Here is a 26495-nt window from a genome sequence, read left to right on the forward strand (position 1 = left end):
CCTCACTTCATCTGTTCTGCTCACCAGTCTGTGATGGTTTCTCTTGCGGCATACGCTGTCCCCTGACCATCCTAATAATTTTGCTGTGCCTTTTCCAGTGTGGGTAGGTCACTCCTCTTATCTCCACTGAAATCTTGTGTTCTGCACAAGTAGTGCTGGTACTTCTCCATCCCGCTGGAGAGTTTCCCACAATCTCACGTGTCTCTTTTTTTCAGACTTAGCGTGCTCATCATGTACAAGCATCCAGAGATCAACCAGTTCATCTAGGCTTTTCTACTGAGCTCCGCGACAGGAAAGGGCTAACTGGAAATTCTTGTTAATCATCTCTTAAGTGTGTGGCCATGAAGCTTTATATGTCCAGACTTCATATGGTTTCTCTTTCGTGAGTCTGGATGCTTCTCCAAACTGATCTAGTGGGAGATGTCCCTGCTGATGGCAGGGGGGTTGGAACTAGATGATCTTTAAGGTTCCTTCCAACCCTGACAATTCTGTGATTCCTTGTGAAAACTCTAGTCCTCCCTGCATTGACAGTTCATCCTGAAGGTTTGTGTCATTCAGAAGTCACTTTGGGTTCCTATCAAATGTAGGCTGGTGCTTGTACGAGTTGTGGCAGTTTTAGCTTGTTTCCTGAATATCTTCAACTTAGAACACAATTTCTGCTTTAACTTAAGCCAGAAAACCAACCAAAATTTAGTTATGCAGATGCAGCTGACATTAACTACCCTGCTCAACCCGCTAGCTGGCAACAGAAATGCTTTGAACGTTCAAGCTTTAATTCTCTGTTTTCTATATTTTTCCTTGCAAAATTATCCCTGTGATAGTGAATTCACCCTGATGGTAGTGCTCAGCTTCTTTTTGATGGAAAAGTGATAAGGAGGAAAGCAGAACATATATTTTTGTGGACACTGGCTTACTCTGCCACTCGTTCCTTAATAATCCCCGTGAGTCTGTGGCACGCCGTTCTGCCGATACTCGTATCACCAGCTCCTGAAGACATTTGCCGTCACGTACTGCACAGCTGGTCTTTCAAAATAAAGAAAAGGAGACAGAAAAGCATCCGTTCATGTTGTATAGCAGTGGAAGCGGTTTTTAAAGAAGTGTCCTCTTGCTTGCTGCCTTCAGAGCTGGCTTCTAGGTGAAAGGGATGGGGATGAGAGCCCAGGGTGTCTGTAGCAGCTTCGCCAAAAGCCGCGTGAGAAGATGCTGTGTGTACTGAACTGAATCTCTGTCCACTAGGTTTGAGAGCACTGTGCAGGTTGGCAAACTGCAGGACCTTATCAACCGAAGTAAGATGGCGAGGTGTAGAGGACGATTTGTTTGCCCAGTCATTCTGTACAAGGGAAAGGTAAAGATTCGTGGGTTACCTGTCTTAACTTAGAAAATGACCTCTCTCCCTGCCGTTTGAGCTGAGCAGCCATGTCTTCAGTCATTTGTCACCTTTCCAAATGCTGTAAAAAAATCTCTTCTTGGGTACAAACAGGCAGCCTGTAGTAGTAGGTGGCATTTGCTGTCTAGGCTGCGTAAGTAAATCATCAAGGAGAACTTCAAGCTATTTTACCCCGCCATGTCATGAGCGTTGCACTAAAGAGCTAACCTTTTTTCCATATGTGTGTCCCTTCTGAAGGACCAAAGATACTTGGTCTTTGAGAGTGAAGGACAACTGTTGTCACTTTCTGCCCTTTACTCTTCCCAGCAGTGAACTCCTGTTGAATAACTTTTCTCTCTAAAGAGAAATTTCCTTATCTGTTCCCTGGAGAGGCAAGATTCCATAAATGGTCTTACAAATGTGTGGGCTTGTCTGCAAGGGGATCTGTAAGAAAGTGAAATTAGATTCTTTCTTATGTGGATTATTTAAATGGTATCGAAGCCCTGTAGGAATAGTCTCATTTAGAATTTAAGTACTTTAATTCAGTTTTCTTAGTTCAATTTAGAAGCACTGTGTGAATAGCAAAATCGTACCTGTGATAGTTTTAATCTACCTTGACTCAAGACATTGTGGGCTGAACCTGCTGACCTTTTTCTGCAGGAGTGAACTGCCTGGAGTTGTGCTGGGACCGTCCATAATCTTATCCATAGGAATGTGGAAATAAGGCTCAAGTAGGGTATTAACAGAACGTGGGCTTTGCTGGGTTGGCAGGAATTGACTGTATTAGTGAATTTGAGACCTGGAGGTGAAAATGTCATTTTAAAAACTAGCTACAGATAAAGATGCTTGGGAGTTTTACATGTTTGGAGAACTTGATCTGGACCAGGGCTGCAGGAGAGACTGCTGAGAGGCAGTAGCGTAGATACCAACCATTTCTGTGTAACCTGACAGCAAATAGGCCAAAGACCTGATAAGGGAGAGGCTCCTGGAGCATGCCTTGGTTAATAACAAAATCTTCCTCCAGCATATTTGCAGATCAGCAACGCTGGCTGGCTGGGGAGAGCTCTATGGGCGCACCGGCTACAATTACATCTTCTCAGGTGAGTGAGGAGCCACTTGTCACCATCTGCCTGGTAAGGCTGGTCAGTGCTGGGGCAGTGACCTACACAGGAGAGCAAGCTCCTTCTGAGAGCCAGTGCTCGTGTCAGACGTCATAGAGCAAAGACTGAACTCTCATGTCCATTTCCAGGCACCATACTGCAGGACAGAGTGCCATAGCTCATAAGAAGCGGTTACAAAAGAACTTGAGGCTAAAGAGTGAGTTATGAGAAGCATGTAGGCAAGTGAGGCAGCCCAAAGGAATCAGGGTACTGATTCCCAAACATCAGGGATGGGAATAATGGAAGAAAGAGGGTGAGAACTTACTGTTACTTGGTTAATCATTGGGAGTTAAATCCCTTTAAGGGTTAGATATACTGGACTCTAGGGAAGCTCATCAGGGGAGTATTTGGTGTCTGTAGTGTGGGAGCTGAAGCTTGGCTGAGCTAAGCACTGTGTAGCAATATTGGAGTGTCCTGGCTGTCAGTAGTGGGTTTGACGTGCCTGCGTCCCTTGCACAAGGGAAAAGTGGGCTACGTTAGAAAGCAGGCTTTTCAGGAAGAGGAAATGTGGGGAACTATTGAGAGCACTTACATGTGGAAAGGGGTTGCCAAACCTTTCTTGGGTGTGTGCTTGTCATGTCAGATTGGGAATTAAGTTGTTTTACACGAGCTTCAGTTTGTGATGCCTTCCTTACAGGAGGTTCTGATGATGCCTGGGCGGATGCAGAAGACATTTCAGAGGAAGATTCTGCACTTAGGTTTGTATGCGTCCCTGGGATGGGGAAGGGGGAGTTTGGACCAAAGCTGACTAGTTCAGCCACTTAGTTCTGCTCTTGTCCTAGACTGGGCTTTGGGTACAGGCTTAGGACTGTTACCAAGTTTGGAGTCTTTACTTTCCTTGCTTTTTGAAAAGAGTCTTGAACACTAATGGCTGGCTGAACCCAGTGTAACTGAAGCCTGCTAATCTCTTGCCAGAGGGAGGAGTTGGAGACAGGGATATGTAGAGCCGTTAAGAAAGGTGTTTGAAGTACACACACTTACTTACTTCGTCACAAAGTACATCTTCAGGCTGGAGAAATTGTTCTGTGTCTTACACACCTGTTGCAGGACAGAGTGAGATGTGGAGAGGGAGCCTAAGGACAAAGTTTGCAGTGTCAGTTCATTGCAGAATCTGCCTCTGACCTGTGCAGACGAGGCTCGAACTGTGTGGCTTATGGCTAGAAGCAGTTCAGGGAAGAGCTGTGGCAGCGTTGTGCAAAGAATCAGACTCAACGTGATTAGTCTTCCATGCTCATCTTGCTTTGCTTCTCCTGTGTCACAGAAATGCCGACTCCCAGCTGTTTGACAAGGTCAGAGGGCACGACATCAAGCTGCTTCGATACCTTTCTGTCCGTTATATCTGCGACCTGATGGTGGAAAACAAGAAGGTGAAGTTTGGCTTGAGGTAAGTCTGGGTTCATTTGTTTTTCTGCAGGCTTTGGATTCCAGCTAGTGTAGCCCTTACATGTAAATTGTCGTTGTGCATGCCCTCAGCATCCTGGGAGCAGTCTCTGGAAGACTGCTACAGCAGGATCAGTTAGATGATACTGTGAAGAAAACTCCAGGATTTTTGGCCAGAGGAAGCTGTAGCGAAGGCCAAGATAGCTGCTTTCATCTGTCTTCTGCAGCCTGAATAGGTTTTCTCTATAGAGCTTGTGGTGACGTGACAGTCACCCCTTCAAAAACGGGAGAGTAAAGAAACCCTCTGCTTGTGTATAGGAACAGAGGAAGATGTTTCTCCTGGTATTTCTCAGAAGAAAGTTTTAGTGGTATGGGGCTATACCTGTTTGTTTGAATGTGTTGAGTAAGTTCTGGCCCTTCTCACTACTGAGTCAAGTCATTGTGCAGGGAGGTGTGACAGCTCCCATGAAAAGTATGGTGCAAACATTTGTTGTTTTCTTCTTGTCCTGTGCAGTGTGACGTCTTCCGAGAAAGTGGACAAAGCTCAACGTTATGCTGATTTCACGCTTCTCTCCATCCCATATCCAGGTACAGGACTGGTGTCCAGAGGGACTCCCAAGGGACAGGTGACAATCCATTTCTGGGGACTGGGCACTACCTCTGTGTGTGTGTGTGTGTGGTGAAGTGACTGTGACTTGCTGAATGTTTCCTGTGCTCCCTCTGGAGAGAAGCTCTTTTAAAATGAGAACAGTGCAACAAATCTGGATACTCTGGTGGTGTGAGTCAGCGTTAGGCACTCTTTGAGGTGGCAAAATATTTTCTCAGCAGTTCTAATTAATTCAAGTGCGGAGAAAAAGTCCTGGAGGTGGAGCTGAGGTTACAGTGGCCTTTGACACCCTTGCAATTCCAAGCTACTACTTGATGCAAAATATGTATTTTCCTCTGTGTCATGTAAAACCCCAATTCCCAAGAGTATTTTCTAGTCCTAGTATTCCAGAGCACCACTGTGACATATCCTCAGATGCGAGGCAGAACTGTTAACCCAAGCCTGCGATGTACGGCTGAGGTGCACACCACTCCAGCCCGTCTCCCTGGCTATATTAGTCCCTGTGCCTAGCAACCACTGCTGGGTCACTTGCTGCACTCTTAAAGATGAGCTGAATATTGCTGCCTGCCTGCTGATGTCAGGCTCAGTGATAGAATTGGATGTGAGACTGCTGTGCTTGAGGTCTGTCTGCCAGAAAGGACTCTTCTTTCTCCCTTGTGCACAGAGAAAGGGAGAGAAGATAAAAAAACAACCCACAAACGAAACAAAAAACCCAACAGAACTCTTATCGATGATCCAAACCCAAACTTTTCCTTGCTAACTAGTTATTGTTCTTAAGCATATCTTCTTTTCTTTTCTTTTTAAAAAAAAAAGGTGTTTTTCTTTTCATACAGAAATTAGTGACAATTCAATGAAGCTGCATGAAGATTTCTATTGAGTTTACCATGCAGATTGCCAAGGTGTACAGAAATAAAGAGTAGCACGTGGCACAGGTATATGTTGCTGCCTTATGCCTCAACAAACTTAGAACACAGGAGAGACAGAATACACAGGTCTTTTCGAGGATTTGTAAAGAATGAGGAAGAAGCAGAGTTGAGCTACAGAGTTGTTGCTGTATAGGGATCTCCATATTGTGTGCAGTATTCAGTGATGGTCCTTCCTCTTTGCTGTCTGGGACAGCTGCTTTCTTTTAGCAGCTCTTCACTGCCATGCTAGAGGTAAACCTTGTGATATCGGAAAATCTCCCTGCAGATGTTGCCTGATTTCAGCAGTGCTAGACCATAGGGAGTGTTGTCATTCTGTTAAATCTAAGGCATACGCATCTAAGGATCAGCAGCCCCTCTAGTGACTGGCCAAGTGCAGTGATACATTCTTATTGATGTTTCCAGGTTTACCTTGAAAGAATTTCTGGTTTTAAATTTTTCTCTAAAGTTATTCTGAGATCCTTTTGTCTTGGGTGAATGAGGCAGTATCCAAACACAGAATCACGGAATCGTTTAGGTTGGAAAAGTCCTTTAAGATCATCAAGTCCAACTGTTAACCTAGCATTGCTAAGTCCACCACTAAACCATAACCCGAAGCACCACATCTGTGCATCTTCTAAATACCTCTAGAGACGGTGACTCCACCACTTCCCTGGGCAGCCTGCCCTGACACAACTTGAGCCTGTTTCCTCTTGTCCTATGGCTTGTTACTTGTGAGAAGAGACCGACCCCCACCTTGCTACAACCTCCTTTCAGGTAGTTGTAGAGAGATAAGGTCTCCCCTCAGCCTCCTCCAGGCTGAACAACCCAAGGTCCCTCAGCTGCTTCTTGTAAGACTTGATCTCCAGCCCCTTCACCAGCGACATTGCACTTCTCTGGGCACGTTCCAGTTCCTCAATGTCTTTCTTGCAGCGAAAGGCCCAAAACTGAACATGGGATTAGAGCTGCAGCCTCACCAGTGGTGGGTACAGGGGGACAATCGCTGCCCTGGTCCTGCTGGCTACGCTATTCCTCATATAGGCAAGGATGCTGCTGGCCTTCTTGGCCACCTGGACACACTGCTGGCTCACATTTAGCCGGCTGTCAGCCAACACCTCCAGGACGCTTTTCCTCTAAGCCACTGATCCTTCCTCCCCAAGCCTGTAGCATTTCCTGGGGTTGTTGTGACCCAAGTGCAGGACCTGGCACTTGGCCTTGTTGAACCTCATACAGTTGACCTCAGCCCATTGATCCAGCCTGTCTACACCCTTCTGTAGAGCCTTCCTGCCCGTAAGCAGATCAGTGCTCCTGCCTGGCTTCATGTCATTTGCAGACTTACTGAAGGTGTACTCGATACCCTCATCCAGATCGTTGATTGAGATATTAAACAGAACTGGCCCTGACACTGAGCCCTGAGGAACACCACTTGTGATGGGCCACCAGCGGAGTTAAATTTCAGTCACCAATGCTTTCAGCATGGCCACCCCGCCAGTGTTTTACCCAGCAACGAGTAATGACTGTCTAGGGTGAAAGACTTGGATTAAAGTGAGCTGTCTGTAGAAGCTTAGGTCCTCTCCAGTGCAGAAAAACTCTCTTTTCTGTTTGACTGGTAGTTGGTGTTTGTAGATGCCAATACTTACTGTCATAATCCCCCATTCTTTGCTTTAAGCCGTTGTTTAATTAAGAGTTAACTCTCAGCTGACAGATTGTTTCCTGACTCTGTGTTTTTGAGGGTTAGTCCTGCTCTTGCACAAAGGTTTATTTTTTTTCACCATTGGGTTTACTTGTGACACTGCCTGTGTTTGGTGCCTGGCATAGGGGTGGCTCAGCAGTGGGGGCACGGTGTCACTGTTGGGGCGTATTCAGGGCCTGAAGAAAGGTGCTTTGGGGAGAGGAGTTTTGGGGAGAGGTGCTTCGTGTAGCCTGCAGGCGGCTGCAGTGCTAATGGTGCTGCTCAACTGTGACTAAGTGACTGCAGTTTGCAGCAGAGGCTTCAAACAGGTGTCTGAGAACAGAGCCAAAGGACAAACTTCAGGAGGGGAGGGCTTGAGGGAAAACCTTGGAAGTGATTATGTACCTGCTTCCCTCAGATAGGGCAATTCGTGTGTTTGAAAGAGGAGACTCAAGTGTGAGAGAAATCGCAGCCGCCTCTGACAGAGCCCTTTCTTGTTGCCTGCAGCAGATGCCCTGTGAAGTTTGGCTTTCCCCAGGGCTCTGCTGTCACCTCCTTTTGCTGGTTCCTTCTCACTCAGCGTGTCAGGCCGACACCTTAGATCTGTCCAAAAGGTGGTGGCCCTGGAAAGCATAGCTCCTTGGTGAAACATCTCGTTTGAGAAAGCACGAAAGCAGACCCTTGAACTCCACATTTGCCATGTGTTTGGAGTTTGCTGTTTGCCGTGTGAGCGTGTTTGCTGCTGTGTCTCTGGGCTGTTGCTGCACTGATGAATTCTGCTCTTCCCTTCCCACAGGCAACGGTTTTAATTGGCTTGATGCTCTGGAGCCCAGGGCTGCCAGCGCTTCCAGTCCCACAGGGCACTTCAGTTGTCAGATAGCAGTTAGCTGAATAGTTGTTCATTATCTCTTCTTCTTGCAGGCTGTGAATTTTTTAAGGAGTACAAAGATCGAGATTATACAGCTGAAGGTCTCATATTTAACTGGAAACAGGTATGTGGATGTTACAAAATGGAGAGTTGTGGACTTTGCTGGGCTTAAGTCTTGCCATACATGACGGTGTATATGTCGTGCATATTTCTAGTCGCAAGGAGGAAACCAACAGGACAAACAAAATATATAGTGAATGTACTAGATTATGCATTGTAAAATGTGATATGAAGTAAATGAACAGTTATCCTGAAGTCCAGGATGCTTGACCTCTCATGAGTGGATATGGGTTGCTCCTGTTTTTGAATTTGATCTTATTGATAGCCTCTGTTCTCAGTTCTGTCTTTATAGTCTGTATCCTGCTGAGCTCTACAGGAGTTGAGAAACTAACGTGCCTTGTCCCTAACTTTCAGTTTTGGGAGCACAGGAGAGCTCCTTTTGTCCACTAGCTCTTCAAAGAGGCTATGAGTTAATCCTTAGCATTTCAGGTTTTGCATCCAAAGATGTTTTGCAGAAATGTACCATGTGACATTCATTGTTTTGGGGTTGGTTTTTTTTATGGAACTGAAGGCAGTGGCCTTCAAGTCATGGCTTTTCTCTGACCAGTTGTGTTTGGGATTTTTGCAGGATTATGTAGATGCTCCATTAAGTATCCCAGCCTTTCTGACCCAATCTCTGAATATCGATTGGAGCGAGTACCAGGTGAGCAAAGCAGGCATCTCTGTGGGAAGTCAAGAGATTCATTCAGGAAGGATCAGTAAAGATTTGAAGGCTGACTTGCTCGTGTTGCCATAATGTGACTCACTCCATACCGTCCCAGTGGGAGCAAGGCTGCTTACTTGACTGTTTGGAATGGCAGCAGAAATCTTCTGCCCACAAGCACCATGGCTTGCTGTGTCCCGAGGCAGCTGACTGCAACGTCAAATCTTTTTCTGTAGTTTGTGTAGAGCTTGCAATCCATTGGGGAGATAGGTTGCTAACAAAGGTAAGGAACGTGCCAGGAAACAGAAAGCAGTGTTGCTTGTTCATAATCTTTGCTCAGCACATGCCTGTGATGGGCAGGCTTCCTTGGCTGCAGAGAATCTTGAGAGAGGTCAGCCTTCCCTTATGTGAGCAGTAGCCAGGTGACTTAAGCTCATTCTTCATGGGTGTGCAAGGTGCTTGTGCCATGGGAGAAGAGTAGAAAATTATAACTGACCATAGCATGTCTCCGTTCTGTATTACTGGGACAGCACTGCAAGTGATAATTGAACTCTTATGTTTGCCCAAGCTTCGAGGTTTGCCTTTGTTCATACCAGGGAGCATCACCTTATACTGCTGATTAGCGTGCTCCATTTCACACATCAGTGGACCTACCGGTGCCCCCAGGTTTTGTGATGATTTACTGTGCTGGAGCGTGTCACGCTGGAAGCACCACAGAACTAGGAGAGCTTCCCATGCTGGGCTGGTGTTTGTCAGTCAGTGACGTAAATGATGTTTAAGTGCCAGCGTAAGCAGAATTGTGAAAAAGTCGCTTGCAGTGTTGAAGCAGAACTAATGGGACCATAGCTTGTTTATGGATATGAACTTGTTCGCTTGAGTACTGAACAGCCAGTATTTTTAAAAGGATATCAAAAATTGAAGAGGTGTAATAAATAGGTGCAGAAATGATCTGAGGGCTGGAGAAGGTGCTTCACTTGAAATTCTCGGTCTGTTTAGCTAATCGCAAAGGTGATGGAGGGTTGACTTGATTAATGTGTAAGTACATTTGCAGGGAGAAAATACTAATTCTAAAGCACTCTTCAATCTGGGGAAGAAAAGCTGCACAGGAAGTAATATCTGCAGTCTGAAATCAGACCTTCAAATGAGGAAAAGCAGCCTTGCATGTTATTTTTTGAGGGTGATCTGTTGGAACATGCCGCCAAAGGAGCGATGAGCTGTCACCCCTAGCAGAGGTGCTTCTCTGGGCAGAGATGTTGCCAAGTGCAAGCTCTGGACTGTTATTTTGGGCAGCTGAAGAAAACTTTCTGGTTTGTAGTACAGAGAGATCAGACTGGATGGGTAGATGATTCCTTCTGGCAGAAGCACAGGATTTGGTTGAACTGAGCAGACATACTTTAAAAGTACGTGTTTTTCTGCCCCAGGCAGAGTGTGTTCCCCGTTCCCCTACTCTTTTGTTGCTGTACGGGCTTCACGGCAAAGCAACATGTTTTTTGTTTGATGGTAGTCTTGTGTGCTTACACACACACATGCGTGCAGGCAGGCACATGGCACGTGTCAGATGTCACTTGTACCACTAATGCTGTCGCAACATGTGTCCCTTTTCCTTGCCAGTGGTAGCCTATGGGACATGAGCTAGTTCTGGCTCCGATCAGACTACTGGAATCCACTGCATCTTCTAGTGACGCAGTGGTCGCGAGTGGCACGCTTGAACTTGTTCTGATGTTTTTTACCTGCATCTTTTGTCATGCTGGGAGTCTCTGGGTTCAGAGTCCTTCTGTGGTGTTACTGCACAAGTCCAGTGCCTGACTGGAGCAGCTGGAGTGGGTCAGCCCTCTGCAGGCCACCTGCTGGGACTGTTTACAAGGGACAAAAAGCTTAGACCAAAGCATCTGGGTTGTGGGAAGGGGCTGCTGACCCCATTGTGTTACTTGCATCACATACACGGCTGTAACGTGGCTGCTGAGCCGTAGGGTGACGTGCAGGTCTGTGTGGGGCTGCAGAACTGGGTCAGCACTCCACAGGTGTTTGCTGGCTCACATTGGTCTCTCTGAGCATGACCTGCTTGGAGCTTTGGGGCTCCTGGCAAGCAGATTCTGTGCCAGCCAGGCAGACAGTAGAGATGGCTTTATATTTTTTTTCTTTTCTCTCTGTCGGTTCTATTGTCTCAGAGTACCTTTTGAAGAGGATGAGGGGATTGATTAGAGCATCAAGGGGAAGGTCTGTCACTGATGAATGGCCATGGGGTTATTTCTGTTTCACTGTTGTTCTAGATAGAGAAGCCAAGAGGATGGCAAGCTCTGAATTGCAGAGCAGCTTTTTGATCTGGGCAGACCCTTACCATGAACATTTCTCTTTCTGTAGAGCTGGGACCTCATACAACAGACACAGAACTACCTGAAGCTGCTGATCTCCATCATCAACACTGATGGTAAGGCTAACTGTTGCTCACAGCAGTCTGGAGCAATTGCTCTCTCCAGAAAAACAGCTGATGGTATTAGTGCCACTGTGGATAATTCCCAATACAGAAGAGTGACTTTATAACAAATTGCTTCACTTATCTCCCTTTAAAACAGCACAATGATCATATTATCTGAGGGCCCCAGCTTCCCTCTTAGAGAGAAACTTGCTGATTCTTTGAAAACCCTCACCTCCCAGGCATATGGAGGGGTATCTAAAAGCTTTACCTCATGTTTTACTGCTTCAAAGCTGACAAGAGGAAACACTTGTTCCTCTGCTTGTTGACCCTTGCTCTTATTTTGCTGAACACCTGTGTTTTGTGCCTCCAACCCAGGCTCTCCTTAGGTGCCTATTTAAGAGCCCCTTCCATCCTCTGTAGTCACAGTCACCCCAGTGTTTTGAAGGGCTGTATTGCCTCGTGTCAGTATTCCATTCCCTCTGGGCTCTTTGACTTTGTACCTTGCACTGTTGGATAGATGGAGCTGTGGCTGGTTCTGCCAGCACGACCAGCTACGGACTCTTCTGCAGTAGTTGCGTGGGGACGAACTGCAAACTTTCTGGAGAGTGTAGGATTTGTGCCCTGTATGTTCTTCTGCTCAATATGTATCAGTAGGAAGGTTGGTGAGACCGAAAAAGTGTTTAGTTGGAGCAGGTTTCTCTCTGATGTGGGGATAAATTTGGATAGTGGATTGCAGCTGGGTAGGTATGTGGTTTGGGTTGCAAAGTGATGTTCATGCCTAGTGACTTCATGTCCTGAGCAGCTGTCAGGACCAGGACAGCACATCAGCTGGGGCTGCTGACAACCCAGAACACTAAAAAATTTGTTCTGGCTTGGTGGCTGAGCTCTGCTCTTGAGCCTGGACTGTGGGAACAGAGGGTAGCTTGTCTCTACAGATTTACCATGAAGAGAAGTCATTGCTCTTGTTACAACATCCTTTTTTTCCTTCTCCTTCCTACCCCTGCCTGGAACAGATGACAGCGGGCTCCTGGTGCACTGTATATCTGGCTGGGATCGAACTCCGCTCTTCATCTCCTTATTGCGCCTCTCCTTATGGGCTGTGAGTACCTGCCTGACCTGCCCTGCTTCTGGGGGTGATTGCTTGGAGGGTGAGTGACTGTGTGATCAGGAAGTGGTCGTGCAGCAGTTAATGTTCCTTTTGACCATCTTGGCTTCAGAGAGGGTGTGAGTTTGCTTTGGCGTGGAGCCCAGCAGACTATCAGACAGGCACACGTCAGACCCAGTATCACAGGCGGGTAGAGCAAGCTGGCCATCTTGGGTCATGGTGACACTTTTCCAGTAGATTGTGAATTCCCAAGTCCTGATCCCCAGGGCTGCTGCCTGAAGGCTGCTCTCATTTACTTTGCAGGATGGGCTGATTCACGTGTCCCTGGAGCCATCAGAGATTCTCTACCTGACAGTGGCCTATGACTGGTTTCTCTTTGGGTAAGCACACCACATTTTCTTACCTATGCATCCCTGCACAGCAGGGAAGAAGCTTTCAGGGCATCATCTTTGGTGTTTTCCCACAACCAAAGGTAGATGTTGGGGCAGCTCCCAATGAGCTGTGACAAGAGGGGCCGATGCCCTTTTTTACCTGGAGGCTCAGGCATCTGGCAATTCTTTACAGTTTGTGCTCTTCTGCTGATTCTGGCTTCCAGTGTTTGACTGAGCTTCTTTCACTCTCTTTCCAGGCACATGTTAGCTGATCGACTCAGTAAAGGAGAAGAGGTGAGTGTTTGGTCTGGGGCATTGGCTGATCACTGCTTTTTGTTCTCAGGGTCCTTGTTTATGATAGCAGCATTCACTGCCTGCTGCTGGTAATACCAGTGGTCTGGCTGGGCTCTAAAAAGATTGTTTACCTACTGGAAATATGAGGTAGGAGCCTTGCCCTGTCATTTGCTGATACATAAGGTGTGGGAATGCTTTTCTCTCAGGCCCCAGTTTGGTTGCTGGGTGTCGGTCTTGCCAGTTCCCCTGTTGTGCCAGTAGTGTTCAGGCCCCTGGTGAAAAGGGTGCCAGGACTTGCTGTTCAGCTTGGCAATGAGAAGGGATGCTTAAGGCATGTGACTGCTGGAGGCTTGGAAATAAAGCTGGATAGTCTTGTGTGCTTGTCCTGAGTTCCAGCCCTCCTGCTTGGGTGCTGCAACTGCATATAGCTTGTGTGTCAGTGTGGGCTCAGGGAGCAGCTTGGTCTGGTTCCAGGGTGTGTATTTGACAGGCTGTATCTGTGATGGGGCTGGGAGGCGGTTAAGGTCAGTGGAACCAATTCTCTTCAAGTCTTTTGCTGTTTAACATTAAAAAATGATTGCTCTGTCTGTAGTTGCAGTACACTACAATGTCATTTTTGGATAGAAAGCAAGAAGCGGGGAGTATATCTACCCTGTTGCTAATCCCCAGCTCCTCAGACTCTCATCTCACTAGGGAATCCCTGGCCTCTGAACAGTAGAGCTGGAACCCTGGCCTATTTTCCATCTTTCAGTGGTCCAGGGCGCCTGTATTAGTATTGTTCCTCCCATTCGTTCCTTTCCCCAGAGCTCTGCTGGCTCGAGCTTGGCAGCTCTGCTCAGAGGCCTGCTTGGCCAGGGGCAGAGTCAGTAGCTGCAGCAGGAAAGGGAGCTTGGGGCCACAGAAGCCGCAGGTGCCACATGCTTCCAGATGTGATACAGCTGTGGTGCTGAGGTGGAGCATGTGGCTCTAAGCCTCCTAGTGCTGCTGGGTTTGCTCCTTACCTGGGTGTATAAGCAGCTGCTGGGAGCCATCTCTTTTCCATTCTGCACTGGTGGCATAAGTACCTGCTGCGCGCTTGCGGCGCATGTGCAAGGCATCGATAAGGAGACTTGTTATGCACCTTCCTTTCTGGGCCTCCCCATGGCGAGGGAACAGAGGGTCAATTTAATGTGTAAGAGAAGGTCCAGGATGGGAAGGTGGCAGCCCGTGGAGCACTGCAGCTGGTAGCTGCAGATTTCTTGCTATCTCCTTTCTGCCAGCACCTCGCCACCAAGATAAGAGGCTCCATGGAGCCTCGGGTTCATTCCTGAACCACTCTTCTCTCTCCTTTTGCTCAGATTTTCTTTTTCTGCTTCAATTTTCTGAAGCACATCACCTCTGAGGAGTTCTCTGCTGTGAAGTCACAGAGGTAAGAAGCCTGTGTCTGCTGCTACATAGACTGCAGAGCCAGGGAGCTTGTTAGTGCTGTTTCTTTGGGGAGATGGAAGCCCTGGTGTCCTGGCCCAGTTTTCTTTAATTTATTCTGCACTCTGAAGGCTGCAAAATGGGGCCGAGGCTTGCGAGGTGCCACGTTGTGCTCTGAAAAACTGTCCATGCTGAAATGTGCTCTCTGCTTAATGACTGTCCGTGGCTGCTTCAGCACAGATGAGCCCAGAGATGTGCGAACTGGCTCAAGCGGGCTGCGCAGCAAGCTCCATCGGGCACTGCTGGGGACAGCGGGGTGGCTGGTTTGTAGCAGACCACTAAGTATTAACTCCTTCCTACTTCAGGAGGGGCAGAAAGAAGCAAAGACCTCCCCAGAGGCTCTGAATAAGCACATGTCAGCCTGCAGCCTGTTGCCACCCTCTCAAAGCACAGGGTGCATGGGCTGGGGCTGTTGGGATAGCCAGATACTGCACACTGGCCCCATACCCTCCCCTCTGCCCCTGCACAGCTAACTCCCTGCTGCTCTGATCTGCTGCAGGCTTCAGAAATCCTGACTATAGCCAGTTTCAACACAGCCCTGAGGTGTATCTGAGGTAACCTTTGTCTTTCCTTCCCCAGAAGGAAGAGTTTGCAGCCTGGCTTCACCCTGGAAGAGATCTGCATGCTCAGTGAGTGCTGCTGCCAAGCATCACCACCACCGGGTGCTGGTAACGGTTGATGGCTTGGGGGCTTGGGTTACCAGCATCAAGGTGACTACAAATGGGTGTGCTTCCCTTGGGGCCTTGCAAGACTGCAGCCCCAAGGCACGTGGGAATTGTATTGCTTAAAGGGAGAGAAAGTGAGTGAGATCAAGCTGTCTTCAGGTAGCTCCGTTTTCTTTCCTCTAGAGCAGAGAGACCGAGGCAGCACCACAAGCCTGAGCAGCGACTTCTCCCTGGGGATGGAGAGTTCACCTGGAGCAGCTGGGAGCTTCACCTATGAAGCAGTGGAGCTCATGCCAGCAGGAGCACAGGCTCAAGCAGCATGGTGAGGAGATAACCACTCAGTGGGCTGCAGAACAAAAGGAGTAGGCTCTGAGTACAGGAGGAAGGATATTTCTGAAGTCCCTTGCCCTCCAGATCTGCTCTCTGTGGCAGGGGTTCCTTACAGTGGAGGGAGGAATTAGGCTATCGGAGGCTTTGTTGCAACTTGTGCTACAGAACAAAAGTTGGAGACATGTTAAAGACATTGGAGCATGTTAAAGACTGTCAGGCTTCTGCAAGGATGCTCCTGAAGTTTGTCACCTGATGAGAATAAAGCAGCTTGATTTCATTTTCACCAGTTTCACTGTTGAACTTCATCCAGAAAATATTTCATTACTTTTAAAAAGATGGTTCCAAACTACCAAAAGAATGGCATATGGCAGCAGCCTCCCCAGGGAAAAGTGGAGACAGTTTAGCTGTCCCAAAATGAAGCTTAATCAGTTTATGGAAGAGATTATACAGTGGGAATGTCTGCAGTGAGTGGTAGGTGGGCTGGGTGGCCAAGAATCCCCTCTAAACTTTAGCCCCTCTTAACAGCACAAGGTGTGCAGGCTGAAAGCAGGTTGCTGCCTACAGTGCTGCTTAGAGACGCTTCTGGGAGAATATGGAATTCTCAGTGCTCCCAGTTGCTAGAGGGTCACACCAGGACTCCTGCGGGTGCAGGGGGCTGTCTGGAAGTGGGAACTGAGGAAGGTGTCTGGTGATTCTGCTGCTCTGGAATGGGCATTGTGCTTGCTTGTGTCGTTTCTGGTGCTGTTTGGGGATTTCAGAACCTTGCTTTAGGGTTGCCCCTCTCAGTTTAATTTTTCTCTCCTCTCCCTCAGCACACGTGAAGATGCTATTTTATATTGCAATTATTTTAAATTAAATCTGGGTTGTGCTGGAGGTAGTTGGAAGTCCTCTGGGACTGAGCCTGCAGCCATGCTGGTGGCAGCAGCCTTTCTAAAGCATGCTATGATTGAATTTATAAAATACTGAAGAGGGGAAGAGAGAATCTTCCTGCAGAATCACAAAATGGAGATGGAGAGTCCCAAACTGCTTTTGCCAAGTGGGCAGCACAAAATCATCTTTAACACACAGAACCTACCTACCCACAGCAAAGTCACTGCAGCAAGCAGAGAACAAATTTCCACTTGCCTGGCTGCAGGGTAGTAAACTGGAAGCATTTATGATGCTCAGAGTGCTCAGGACATACAGACTAGATCGTGCAGCACAAAACCTACACATGGTTTTCACAAGATGTGAAATGGCCAGAGCATGCTGGAAGAGATCTGCTGCACTTGTGCTTACCAGGGCTTGATTTTGTGATGTGTTTTCTTACTCTGGATTGCTTTCATTCCTGTTGGGAGAAGTCAGGCTGTGTTGGGGCTGGAGTTGCTACCACAGGGATGGGAAGAGAAGGTTGTGAGCCTTGCCATGAGTACTTAGCGAGGGAACTGGTCGCGGATGTCTGGCTTCAGGTGTTGTGGCTGTGTAGTCTGAAGAACAGGTAGGGCTTGCTACAAGCCAGGTGAACTGGGCTGTGCTTAGAGCAAATGGGGAAAGGAGGGGACGTGCTTCTTCGTGTTGTCCTGAAAGTGGGTGGCCTCGAGGTCTCCTTGCAGGGAGAGGCATTTGGTTTTTAGCTGTACAAGCCTGTTTCTGCTGGAAGATGTTGGCAGCTCTGATAACATGAGATGAATAATGTTTGAGAGAGGCTGTGGTGTGATGTTTGAGGGTGGACACACTTCAAGAAAGAGAGAGGATATCATGCTTTCCACTGTACAGTGAGCTGGTCTGTAGCTGCACTTACTGACAGTGCTTAAGATCTCAGTCAAAGCTGTGATGCCCTTCCAGTTTCCATGAAGAACAACACCTTTTCTCCTTGAGCTTGTTTGCTCTAGACTTTTCCTTTTTGCTTGTGTACATAGGAGGTCTTTGGCCAGTTCACTGTGGTTTTAGAAGGGGAAAAATTCTTGGTACTTTTCTAGGGTAAAAAAACAAACTCATGTAAAGAAGAAAATCTTCTGAACATGAAGCAGCAGTGACATGAATTAGTTCCAGCTATGTGTGCCTGTTTGGCATGTGGCTGCATGGTACCGTGAGCTAAGGCCTGATGCAACAGTGAATCATGCCTGAGTCTAAATGTGCTGGCTAGAAAAGAAGCCGGAGCAGTTCCAGGCTGTCAGCACAGACAGGGTGATGACTGAATGCACCTACATCTGGACTGACCGTCAGCTCTGAGCACATGGTCAGGAGCGTGGTCAGTGGTGCCTGAAGGGAATCACTAAAAGGGAAAATAACACTGATGCAGTGTCACTGTCACCCTCTCCAGCGCACATGAACACCCACCTGAGCAACTCGACCGATACACTCTAGAATCAGAGCAGATTGAAATGGTCTTTCCCTGCTGGGAGGCCCCTTGCTTGGGGCTTTTTTTACAACTAGACTAAACAAAGCCCTCGCTGTATGTGTGTGGGCTGCTGCATTCTCCTGTCTCTGATTTCCAGGTCACGTGGATAGTGATCTATAAAAGAATGGGCTAAGATGGGTTGAGCTCAGTGTACCCCCGTCACTGAGCGTTACCCGTGACTCACGGTTCCTTGGGAAGGAGGAGGGCAGGTTTAGTGGGAACAAAAGCTTATAGCTGCCAGGGTAAAATCCAGGCTGTTGTAGAGAGGCTTTCTAGTTGGAGAACATAGGAAAGCCAGCTTTCTCACCCAAGTTCTCCATCCCACAGGAGGAAGAGCTGCACATCATCACCACAAGCCGTACTGTGGAGCAGGGCACAGCTGTCTGAAGACAGGCTGCCTTCCATAGGGATGGCCGAAGTCAAGTCCTCCAGCTCCTCCTCATCAACCCATTCTGATAACTTCCTGAGGATGGGAAGCAGCCCACTGGAAGTGCCCAGATCCAGGTGAGGTGGAACGGAGTAGAGCGTTTCTCAGCAAAATGAGAGTCTGGCAAAGGGAGTGCAGGGCTCTACTTGTGTGGCTCTGAGAACCCTAGACCATATGTTCTTGTGTCTACAAACTGCAGGAGGTCTGTTCTTCACTAGCCTTGACCATGTGTGAAATGCTGGCCATTAAACACAGAAACTCCTGCCTCAGCCCATTTGGAGTGAGAATCTGTGCCGATAACAGCTAGATGTCTGTTCTGCCTGTCCTCAGTGCATGCCTCAACTCCACGAGCTCTGGCGTCTCTGCTTCCTGCATGCTTGAGGCTCACAGCACTTTCTCTGTCAAATGCATCCTCAGGGGTTTGGAATAGCTGTGTTGGGGAGGAAACCTTTCAAACCAAGCAGACCTCACTCTCCATCTGTCCTATCCCCCTTTCCTGAATGCTGCAGAGTGGAAAAATTCCTGGGTGCTGGTGGAAGCAGAGGTAGGATCTGCTGGGAGCCAGCTGCAAGCACTGAGCCCGACACAAAGGATTTCACCTGGAAGGTTTTTTGTTCCCATGGGGCAACTGGGTAATGGGGATGTTGGACCTGAGCCTAATCTCATGCCATAACAACGGATATTCTGGCACCCTTCTGGAGTCTGGTGCTGTGGTAGGGTAAAATCAAGTGCTGAGCTAGGCTAGGGAAGAAAGAGAAGAGCCTGTGGAGCAAACGCCATGTGTTTAGGCCGACAGAGGATAAAGAGGCTCTTAAATAAGAGGTTGCTGTTAACAGCATCAAACACTTGTGTAGTCTCTGCAGGTTTTCTGATGAGTCTTTTTCTGGTGATTCCGTAAAAACAGCCACCAGCCAAATTTTAGTACTCTCATCACAGGGAAAACAAAATGACAAACAAGTAAAGCATTGAAAATTTATAAGACTTACCAAGTTTCTTGATTCCAGAGAAGAGTCACTGTCTGACAGTTTTCATGAGCGATGCTAACTGTTCTCCCTGGGGTAAATGATCAATAGGATGCTTTTGAGTTGTTGCTGGAACCCACCTCTACACTCTCTGTAAGATGAAACAAATCTCCCAAGAAGAGAAGAAAATACTGGAGAGAAAACAGCTTGTCTTGGGGCTGCTTTTGTTCACAGTGGGAGCACCACAATTCCCGTGTGTGGTCTCACGCCGTTTCCAAGACCTGACAGGCTGCTCAGTGCTGGGCTGATAGTGAGTGTGTAGCAATGTGGTGGAAGAAGTGGTTTTAATGCTTCAGCCGGACTCTGCTCTGCAAGAGCGAAGAGGAGAAACAGAGTAGGCAGAAAAGCGCCATGGGAAGGGGCTGAGCACACGTGCAGTCCCTGGAATCTGTGTTCCAGGGGCTCAGAGTTGGTAAAGTCAGCAATTCTCTTTCCTCTGGCTGTGTCTGGATGAGGCATCTCTAAGCTTTTAGAAGATCGGTCCCTGTTGGTGCCATGTGTTCAGAACTGGCACCCCCAGGGCTTGAGGCAGCAGACAAGCGTGGTGGGGAAGCTTGTTACTTCCAGGCCAAAGTCCTTGCAGGGGTGGCTTTTCCCTATACCAAATAAATATCTCGGAGAAGGAGTGGTATTTGGTCACTGTAAGAGGTAACTGTTCTGTGTATTCCACTGTACTCATTTTTCTGGCTTTTATGATAGCTTCTGCCATGGCACAAAGCCTTTGTAACCTCTCAGCACAGCAAGGTTGCATCAGTCCAGTCCCTGTCAACTTCTGTGAACAAGGCAGCTGTGAAGGACCAGGCTAGAAAAAAAATACATGACAGTGATAAAAGGGGAGCAAACGCCTTGCATGGCCTGGAACCAAGTGGGCGGGAGAAGGGAACCCGTTGTGAAGCTGAAGTGGTGAAATCAGTTGCACACAGTTAGGCAGCCTGCTGCACTCGTCCTGGCTGGAGACTGTACACCTGTGTGCTCATCTCTGGTGTCACCTGGGTTTGCCCTGCTCCTCTGGCTGTGCAAGCTGGACCAAATAAGCCTAAAGGCCCTGCAGAGAGTGGGTGGAATTGTCAAGACAACAGCTGAGCTGAGCTTTCAAGCCAAGTCTTCTGGCACTTTGATGCTCCTTTTCCTCCTAGTCCATTGCCAGACCAATTGGCCTGTGCCCTGCTTGCCTTCCCTGGGGTAACACTGCTAAGAGCTCTACTAGCTAAGGACATGGTATGTTTTCTCCAGGGAGAGTGGTTATGTTACTCCACTTGGCTTTGGTCTCCTTACTTGGGCTATGTTAGTCTGAACTGTCTGGTCAACTCTGTGCAGGCAATGGATAACGCAGTACCTTGAAGCCACCATTTTCCATCCTGAAGAAAAGGACAAGTCCTATTTTGGGTGGAGAAGGAGTGTATCTGTGATGGAAGGAAGAGATAAATTCTGTGAGATTAGGATGAAGAAAGGTTAGAGCATGGAGACTGCTCAGGATGCCAAAAATACCTTTATCTCTACAGTACTGCTGGCAGGTTAGCACCCAAGGCTCTTAAGATGAGGAAACCGCTGTACTTGACTTCCTAATCCTCTGGTTCTGTGGCCATAGCAACAAAACACTTAACCACTGCAGCAGCAGTTGAGGAGAAGTGGTTGCTTGTAAAATGTCAACAGGCGCCCTTCAGGTGGCGCAGGTGAACAGCCCAGTCTGGGGGCTGGCAGGCAGGGTTAGGGAACGGGAGGGCAAGCCAGCAGAGAGGGATGAGCAGGGCCTGGGAGGGAAACTGGGGTGTCCTAAAAGAAGGAGTCACAAATGTCAAGTCAGCCAGTAGCAGCCAAGTCCCTCTCCCGGATAGGCCGTGTCAGCAGTCTGCTGCTGCCATCGCCTCACCAGCCCATCCAGAGGTCGTGGGTACTCATAAATGTCGGGATCATTCTTGTTAGGCAAAGCAGCACAAAGGCAAATTCCTAGCAATCTTTCTAAGCTTATGCCAACACAATGGTAAGATCACATCTGCTGAGGGCAAACATGCATGAAGATATTGCGTACATTATTTGCAGAGTGGGACAAGGTGCTGCTTGTTCTACAAACGGAGAGCTCTTAGTATGGCAGAGAGTGTGCGTTGAGTCAAACTCCCTGTGTGCAAGTGAGTTGCAGCTCTCAAACCATGTTCTGTGTTTGTGTTTGGCGCTAATAGTCTAAGCATCCCATGACACTGCAGAAAAACCCTGTATCTGTGTCAGGGATTTAGTGTGTGTGTGTGCATAGCACTAATGTGGATTAGCAGCTAGATAATCTTCGGCTGAATGTGCTTTTGCTAAGTCAATTAAACAAAACCCAAAGTACTGTGATCTCAAGAGTCAAGATCTGCAGGAGTTGATTCGTGCAGGATCTGCTTTGGTCAACAGCCACAGAGAACTCCCTTACTTAAGGGGCTGCAATCAGTTTGGCTGTGGATCTGGAGAGAACGCAGGGAGGGACAGAGAAACTGCTGTCCCTTAGTTTTGGGTGTTGTGTGGACAGTGATAAGACTGTGCATGCTCTGTGTGTCTTGCTTCTTACAGCTGGCTGTCTCGGAAACTGTATCTGCGACACGACAACTTGGGATAGCGACGGCAGCAGGACAGGAATTGTTTACAGGAATGTTTTCTGGAATTATTGCACGACTATGCCACAGAATGGGCTTGCTGGCTGGCACGTGCCTGTGCTGCAGTCAAAAATGGTTGTGCTTGCAGAGGACTGGCTGCTCAGGCTGTTACGGCACCGACACAGCCTGTAGATAACTGCTTGGGATTCAGCCAGGGCTCTCGGCACAGCTCCCTGCCAAGTACTCCTTGCCAACATTTCCCACGCAAAGGTGGGAAGGGCTGCCCTTTACCCCAGGTTGTCACAGTCTGCCTGTGCGAACAGTACCTACTTAACACTTCCATTTGAGGCACAGAGCATATGCTGGCAAATGAGCTGCTTCCCAACTAGTCCTGTATGTGTAGCAATGCAGCAGGTGAGCAGGGGCAGCGTGGGGCAGGACAAGAGCCTCACTGTTAACACTCGGCTCAGTTACACATTAAGAAAGGGAGGGATCCCTGGCTGTTGCTCAGCCTCCAGTATTGGCTCTCCTCTGGTAGGAGAGTGTCCATGTACTCTTGAAATACTCTCTCTTGTGCAGCGTGTTGCATGGGAAGCACTGACCTAATTAAAAGGAACCATTCCAGGCTAGGAGTTGCCAGTTACGGGCTGCTAGAGGTCCTTCCTTGTGTGAAGGAACAGCTTGCAGCTCATCTCTGTTTTGCTAATCTAATTTTGTTAATCTTGCACTTTTGAGGGAGTTTCTTCCCACTCGTGGACCTGAAGAGGTGGGTGTGTGAAGCTCACTTTCATTCTCTTTCTGTCTGCCATTAGATGTCTGTGGCAGAGACAGGGACTTGAAGACTTTCTGTATCTCATCTCCCCTGACCATGTCAGCTTTGCTGTAGTCATCCGGCTGCTTCCCAAGACCCTCCATGCTGCCCTCACAGCTACCCAGCCTCTGGCACGGCTGTAATGTGTTGCAAACCAGATGTTCTTCCAGGCTTGGGGGACCGGTCCTGGTGTCCCTGAAGCCCTTTTTGGGCCTCTGTAACAAGACTTTGCGAAGAGCCTTCAGATGTAGAAATAACAGGGAGGTTTTCACCTCTAGATTGACTGGATCACACTGGGATATGGTCACCCTGGAGATCTGGTGTTGGTCTCCAGCTAAGCCCAGCTGCCCTAGCATGGCAAACATGAGATTTCCCATGCCATGCCTTCCTAGCCTTGGCTTCTGCTGTCTCTTGAGGCTGTTCAAGATGTTTGGTGGTTGTGACACTTCCTCAGGAGCCTCCCTTGAGAAGGCATCAGGGATAGAGGGGAAAGTCTGCCACAGTATCTTAGCTCTACTGGCTCAGCTCAGATGTCTAAGCCGGGAGAGAGGTGACCTGAACTCATTACAGAGTCAATCAGTTTATTCAATTAATTGACAAGTGTTTATTCTGCTGCCTGGAGGCAAGACACAGAACTGGCTCCCTCGAACTCTGGGACTGCTGTGCTATGAGGTTGGATGTAACTTGACTAAGTTTTCATAGCTGCTTGACAGCGCTGGGGACCACAGGAAGGGTTAGAGGGCTAGAGAGCCACTGAGAGTCAGTCCTGTGGGAGGTGGGTCAAGTCAGCTTTTGAATCCTTTCTTGGACAGGCTGCTAAAAACATTGTGTACCTCCTCTTCCTTCTGCACTGAAGCAGTGTTCCTCTGTGCTTCTCCCTGGCTTCCTGCACTGTTCCTGCTGTGCTTCCAGCAAGGCACCATGCTCTGGGCACAAACACTCTGACCGCTTTTCCCCTTCACGCTGACTTTGTCGGCTTTATCTTCCTAAGGCAGGGAGAGGGGTACAGCTGCTCCTTTTCCTTTACAAATTCTTTGCTTCCCAGAGAAGATTATCCCTGCCTGATCTCCAAAAGGTCTTTCTAAGAGTATATGCTGCAGTTCTGCTTTCAGTGGAATGCCCTCGTTCTTACTGCAGTGTTACGTGCTCTAGGAAAAACACCTTTTTGAGAGAAGAGTTTCTCCCAATACTCTGAACCTCACTCCTCAGTTCATGGAGCAGCCGAAGAACAAGAGCTGGGCAAGGCAGGTGAACCTCTGCTCTTCCTGTTTGCTGCTGTGATGTCCTTCCAGGGGCTGGACATCCAGGCAGCGGTGTTACCCCCAAATGACAGCTGCAGGAGTGTCAGCACTGCGATGGGAAGCCGAGGTGCAAGGAGCCCTGTGACTTCTCCTCCTTCGCTTGTGCAGCCAGCTCAGGACTGCGTTTCACACTTCTCAGACTTGGCTGTATTGATCAGACTAGTTAAATGGCAGGGTTGGAATTAGATTGAGATTGCAAATAGGTTTCCTGCTGTGCATTTCCCCCTACCCTTGCCTTCCAGTCTGGCTGAGGTCCTTCTTGCTGTGGGAGATCCTGTCTTTCTTGCTGTTCTCCTGGTCTCTTGGGGAGCAGCTGCAGTGCACCCTCGCTATTCTTAGCTGTGAAGACAGCATGCAAGTACCTGGCTAAGCAGAGCTGGAGCTGGTGCACTGCTATCTGCCCAGCAGTTCTCAGATAAATTATCCAGAAGATCTTGGTAGTGTGTAATTGAGTAGCTCTGCTACAGGCTGTGCTTCCAGCTATGTACAGTCTGCTGTGCAGCGGGGCACAGTAATTGCTTGCTCCCCGGAAGCCAAAAGCTCTGGGTCTGTCTCAAGTGATTGTGCCTTCTTTGGGATTTTGGAGGGACTCCTCAGATTCACTTAACAGATTTTTGTGCTTCCTCCTTTCCTGGTGGGAGGTTGCATACATCAAATAATTATCCTCCCTTGGCTATTTTTCCTGTCCTAAAGATGTTTTGCCACCTGGTTTCTGGCACAGTCCATTCTTCTAACAGAGGAATGAAAAGATCTTGAGATGCTGGGGGTGGTGGTGGGCTGTGCTGGGGGAACATCTTGAGCAATGATTGGCTCTGTTCAGATCTGGTGGTAATGCCTCAGAAGTGATCTGCTATCTCACGGCTGCTGGACCAAGGATCTATAAGTCTTTCTCAGCACTAACTCCGTCAGGCCTTGCCGCCACCCTGGAACGTGCGTAACAGCTACAACAAGCAACAAGGGGATGCCTAATGCGTGGCACAATGTCCACATCTGTGAGGGATTCAGGGCAGGACATGCTGTTGCATCTTGCTAACGGGTTTCACAGTTCTGCATGGCCATCTGCTCCTTGCTGGCTCTGTCCTGTCCGGCTCCCGGTGCGCTCCTGCTGCTTCATCGGGCCCAGCCAGCTTGGCTCTCCTCTTGCTTTCAAAGGAAAGGCTTGGCCAGGGGCCCAGCCAGAGCTGCATGTCACACCCTGGTCCCTGAGCATCCAAGCTGCTGGCACAGGCGCTGCTGGCGATCGGCCCGGCAGGTCCCTGGCACCAGCGTTAGCGAAAGGCATGTGGCTGAATGACCTGACTGATCACGCCGTCTCCCTCTCTCTCTGCCCCAGATCGGCCGACCATTCTCTGCCCGGATCTTCCGTTTCCACAGACTTTGGCAGCTGGCAGATGGTGACAGGGTGTGGCAGTATTCGGGAGCAGGCAATCCTGAGCGCAGACGCCTCTCTCCCTTGCAGCTTCCCGGATGAGTTGCCTAGCACTTGCCTGTAAGTGTCTCAAACGCAGGATCTCTCCTTGGGTCTCTTGACTGGCTGCGAGCGCTGGAACTTTATCACCCTGGCGCTTTCAAAGAAGCCTGAGAGTCCGTAACAAACTGTCCTGTCTTCCCTGCCATGGTGCTTTCCTTCCACAAGTTCAGTCATGAAAAACTTTCCTTACGCTGAACTCAAAAAGAAAACAGCATTTTCTCAGCCTAATGATGGGGGGGCCGCTTTGCTTTCTGTAGGAAGACAAAGCTTTTCTTTCTTCCCTGAAAACGGTGCATTTGGGCATAACTGAGTGTCTTTGAGGATGCATGCTTGTCAGGACAGTCGAGATGAAGCTTGACTAGGAAACTGCAAGCAGCTTGGAAATGTATTTGCATATAACTTCTCTTGCTTTTGGATCTTGCTTATCTCCATCTCCCTGCTGGGGTCACGTCCTTGCAGTGGTAAAAGAGGGGCTTTCCTTCTGTTACTCCAATTTTATCTGACCACACACAGCACCATTTGCAGGTGTTGTGTCTGTCCAGTGCAGAGCAGCAGAGATCCTGCATCCTGCCACGCGAAATGGCTGGGAGGCAAATGTTCTTCCCCAAATAAAAAGCCACCTCTGTGGAAGCTTGAAAAAGTGCAGAGATGCACTTTAATTGCTGTTAGAGGAGAACTTTGGCTTGTGCCTTCAGGCTGCAGACTCGCAATCAAGAAACTGAAATTGCAGATCAGGGACTGCCTCTAGCTAGCCATGCTAGAGTTCTGCTACCAAATGCTTGCTGACCCTTATGGAGATATGAGAATACAATTCGGAGACAGAGAGCAAGTGATGTGAAAACCGTCTCCTGTGAGACAAGCTGGCTACCCTGCCTCGCCTTCTCCTGTGGCTGTGTGCTGTGCCGCTGAGCAGAGCAGAGCAGCTGCCCCTGAGTTATGGCAAAGCTACAAGCCCCATGAATTGTCAGATCAAAAAATCACAAGAGATGTTGGGCATGGCCTGGCTAGGATTTGGCCATCTCCTTTCATGAGCTGCTCCTGCTATTGCTTGGAGATGGGTGAGGGAGCAAAAGGGACCAAAGGACGAGTATCTGAATTAGTGACTGCTTCACTGTGTCCTCAGTCTGCGTGTGCTTGGTGGCTGCCAGTGAGT

General features: G+C 48.5%; 1 protein-coding gene across 1 annotated transcript; it reads left to right on the forward strand.

The window, feature by feature from the left end:
- Positions 1–341: 341 nt before the first annotated feature.
- On the forward strand, positions 342–25360 carry MTMR14 (myotubularin related protein 14; the record flags this gene model as incomplete). The annotated part of the gene is made up of 17 exons (XM_009865409.1): positions 342–382; positions 1237–1345; positions 2391–2466; positions 3164–3224; positions 3788–3910; positions 4421–4494; positions 8009–8079; positions 8644–8718; positions 11080–11146; positions 12148–12233; positions 12543–12619; positions 12868–12904; positions 14242–14312; positions 14948–14997; positions 15217–15355; positions 18071–18247; positions 25205–25360. Coding segments are annotated over exons 1-17 (1490 nt in total), but the record flags the coding sequence as incomplete, so codon positions are not given.
- Positions 25361–26495: the final 1135 nt, after the last annotated feature.

The sequence above is a fragment of the Apaloderma vittatum genome, unplaced genomic scaffold, assembly GCF_000703405.1.
Source record: "Apaloderma vittatum isolate BGI_N311 unplaced genomic scaffold, ASM70340v1 scaffold17762, whole genome shotgun sequence".
Lineage (NCBI taxonomy): Eukaryota > Metazoa > Chordata > Aves > Trogoniformes > Trogonidae > Apaloderma > Apaloderma vittatum.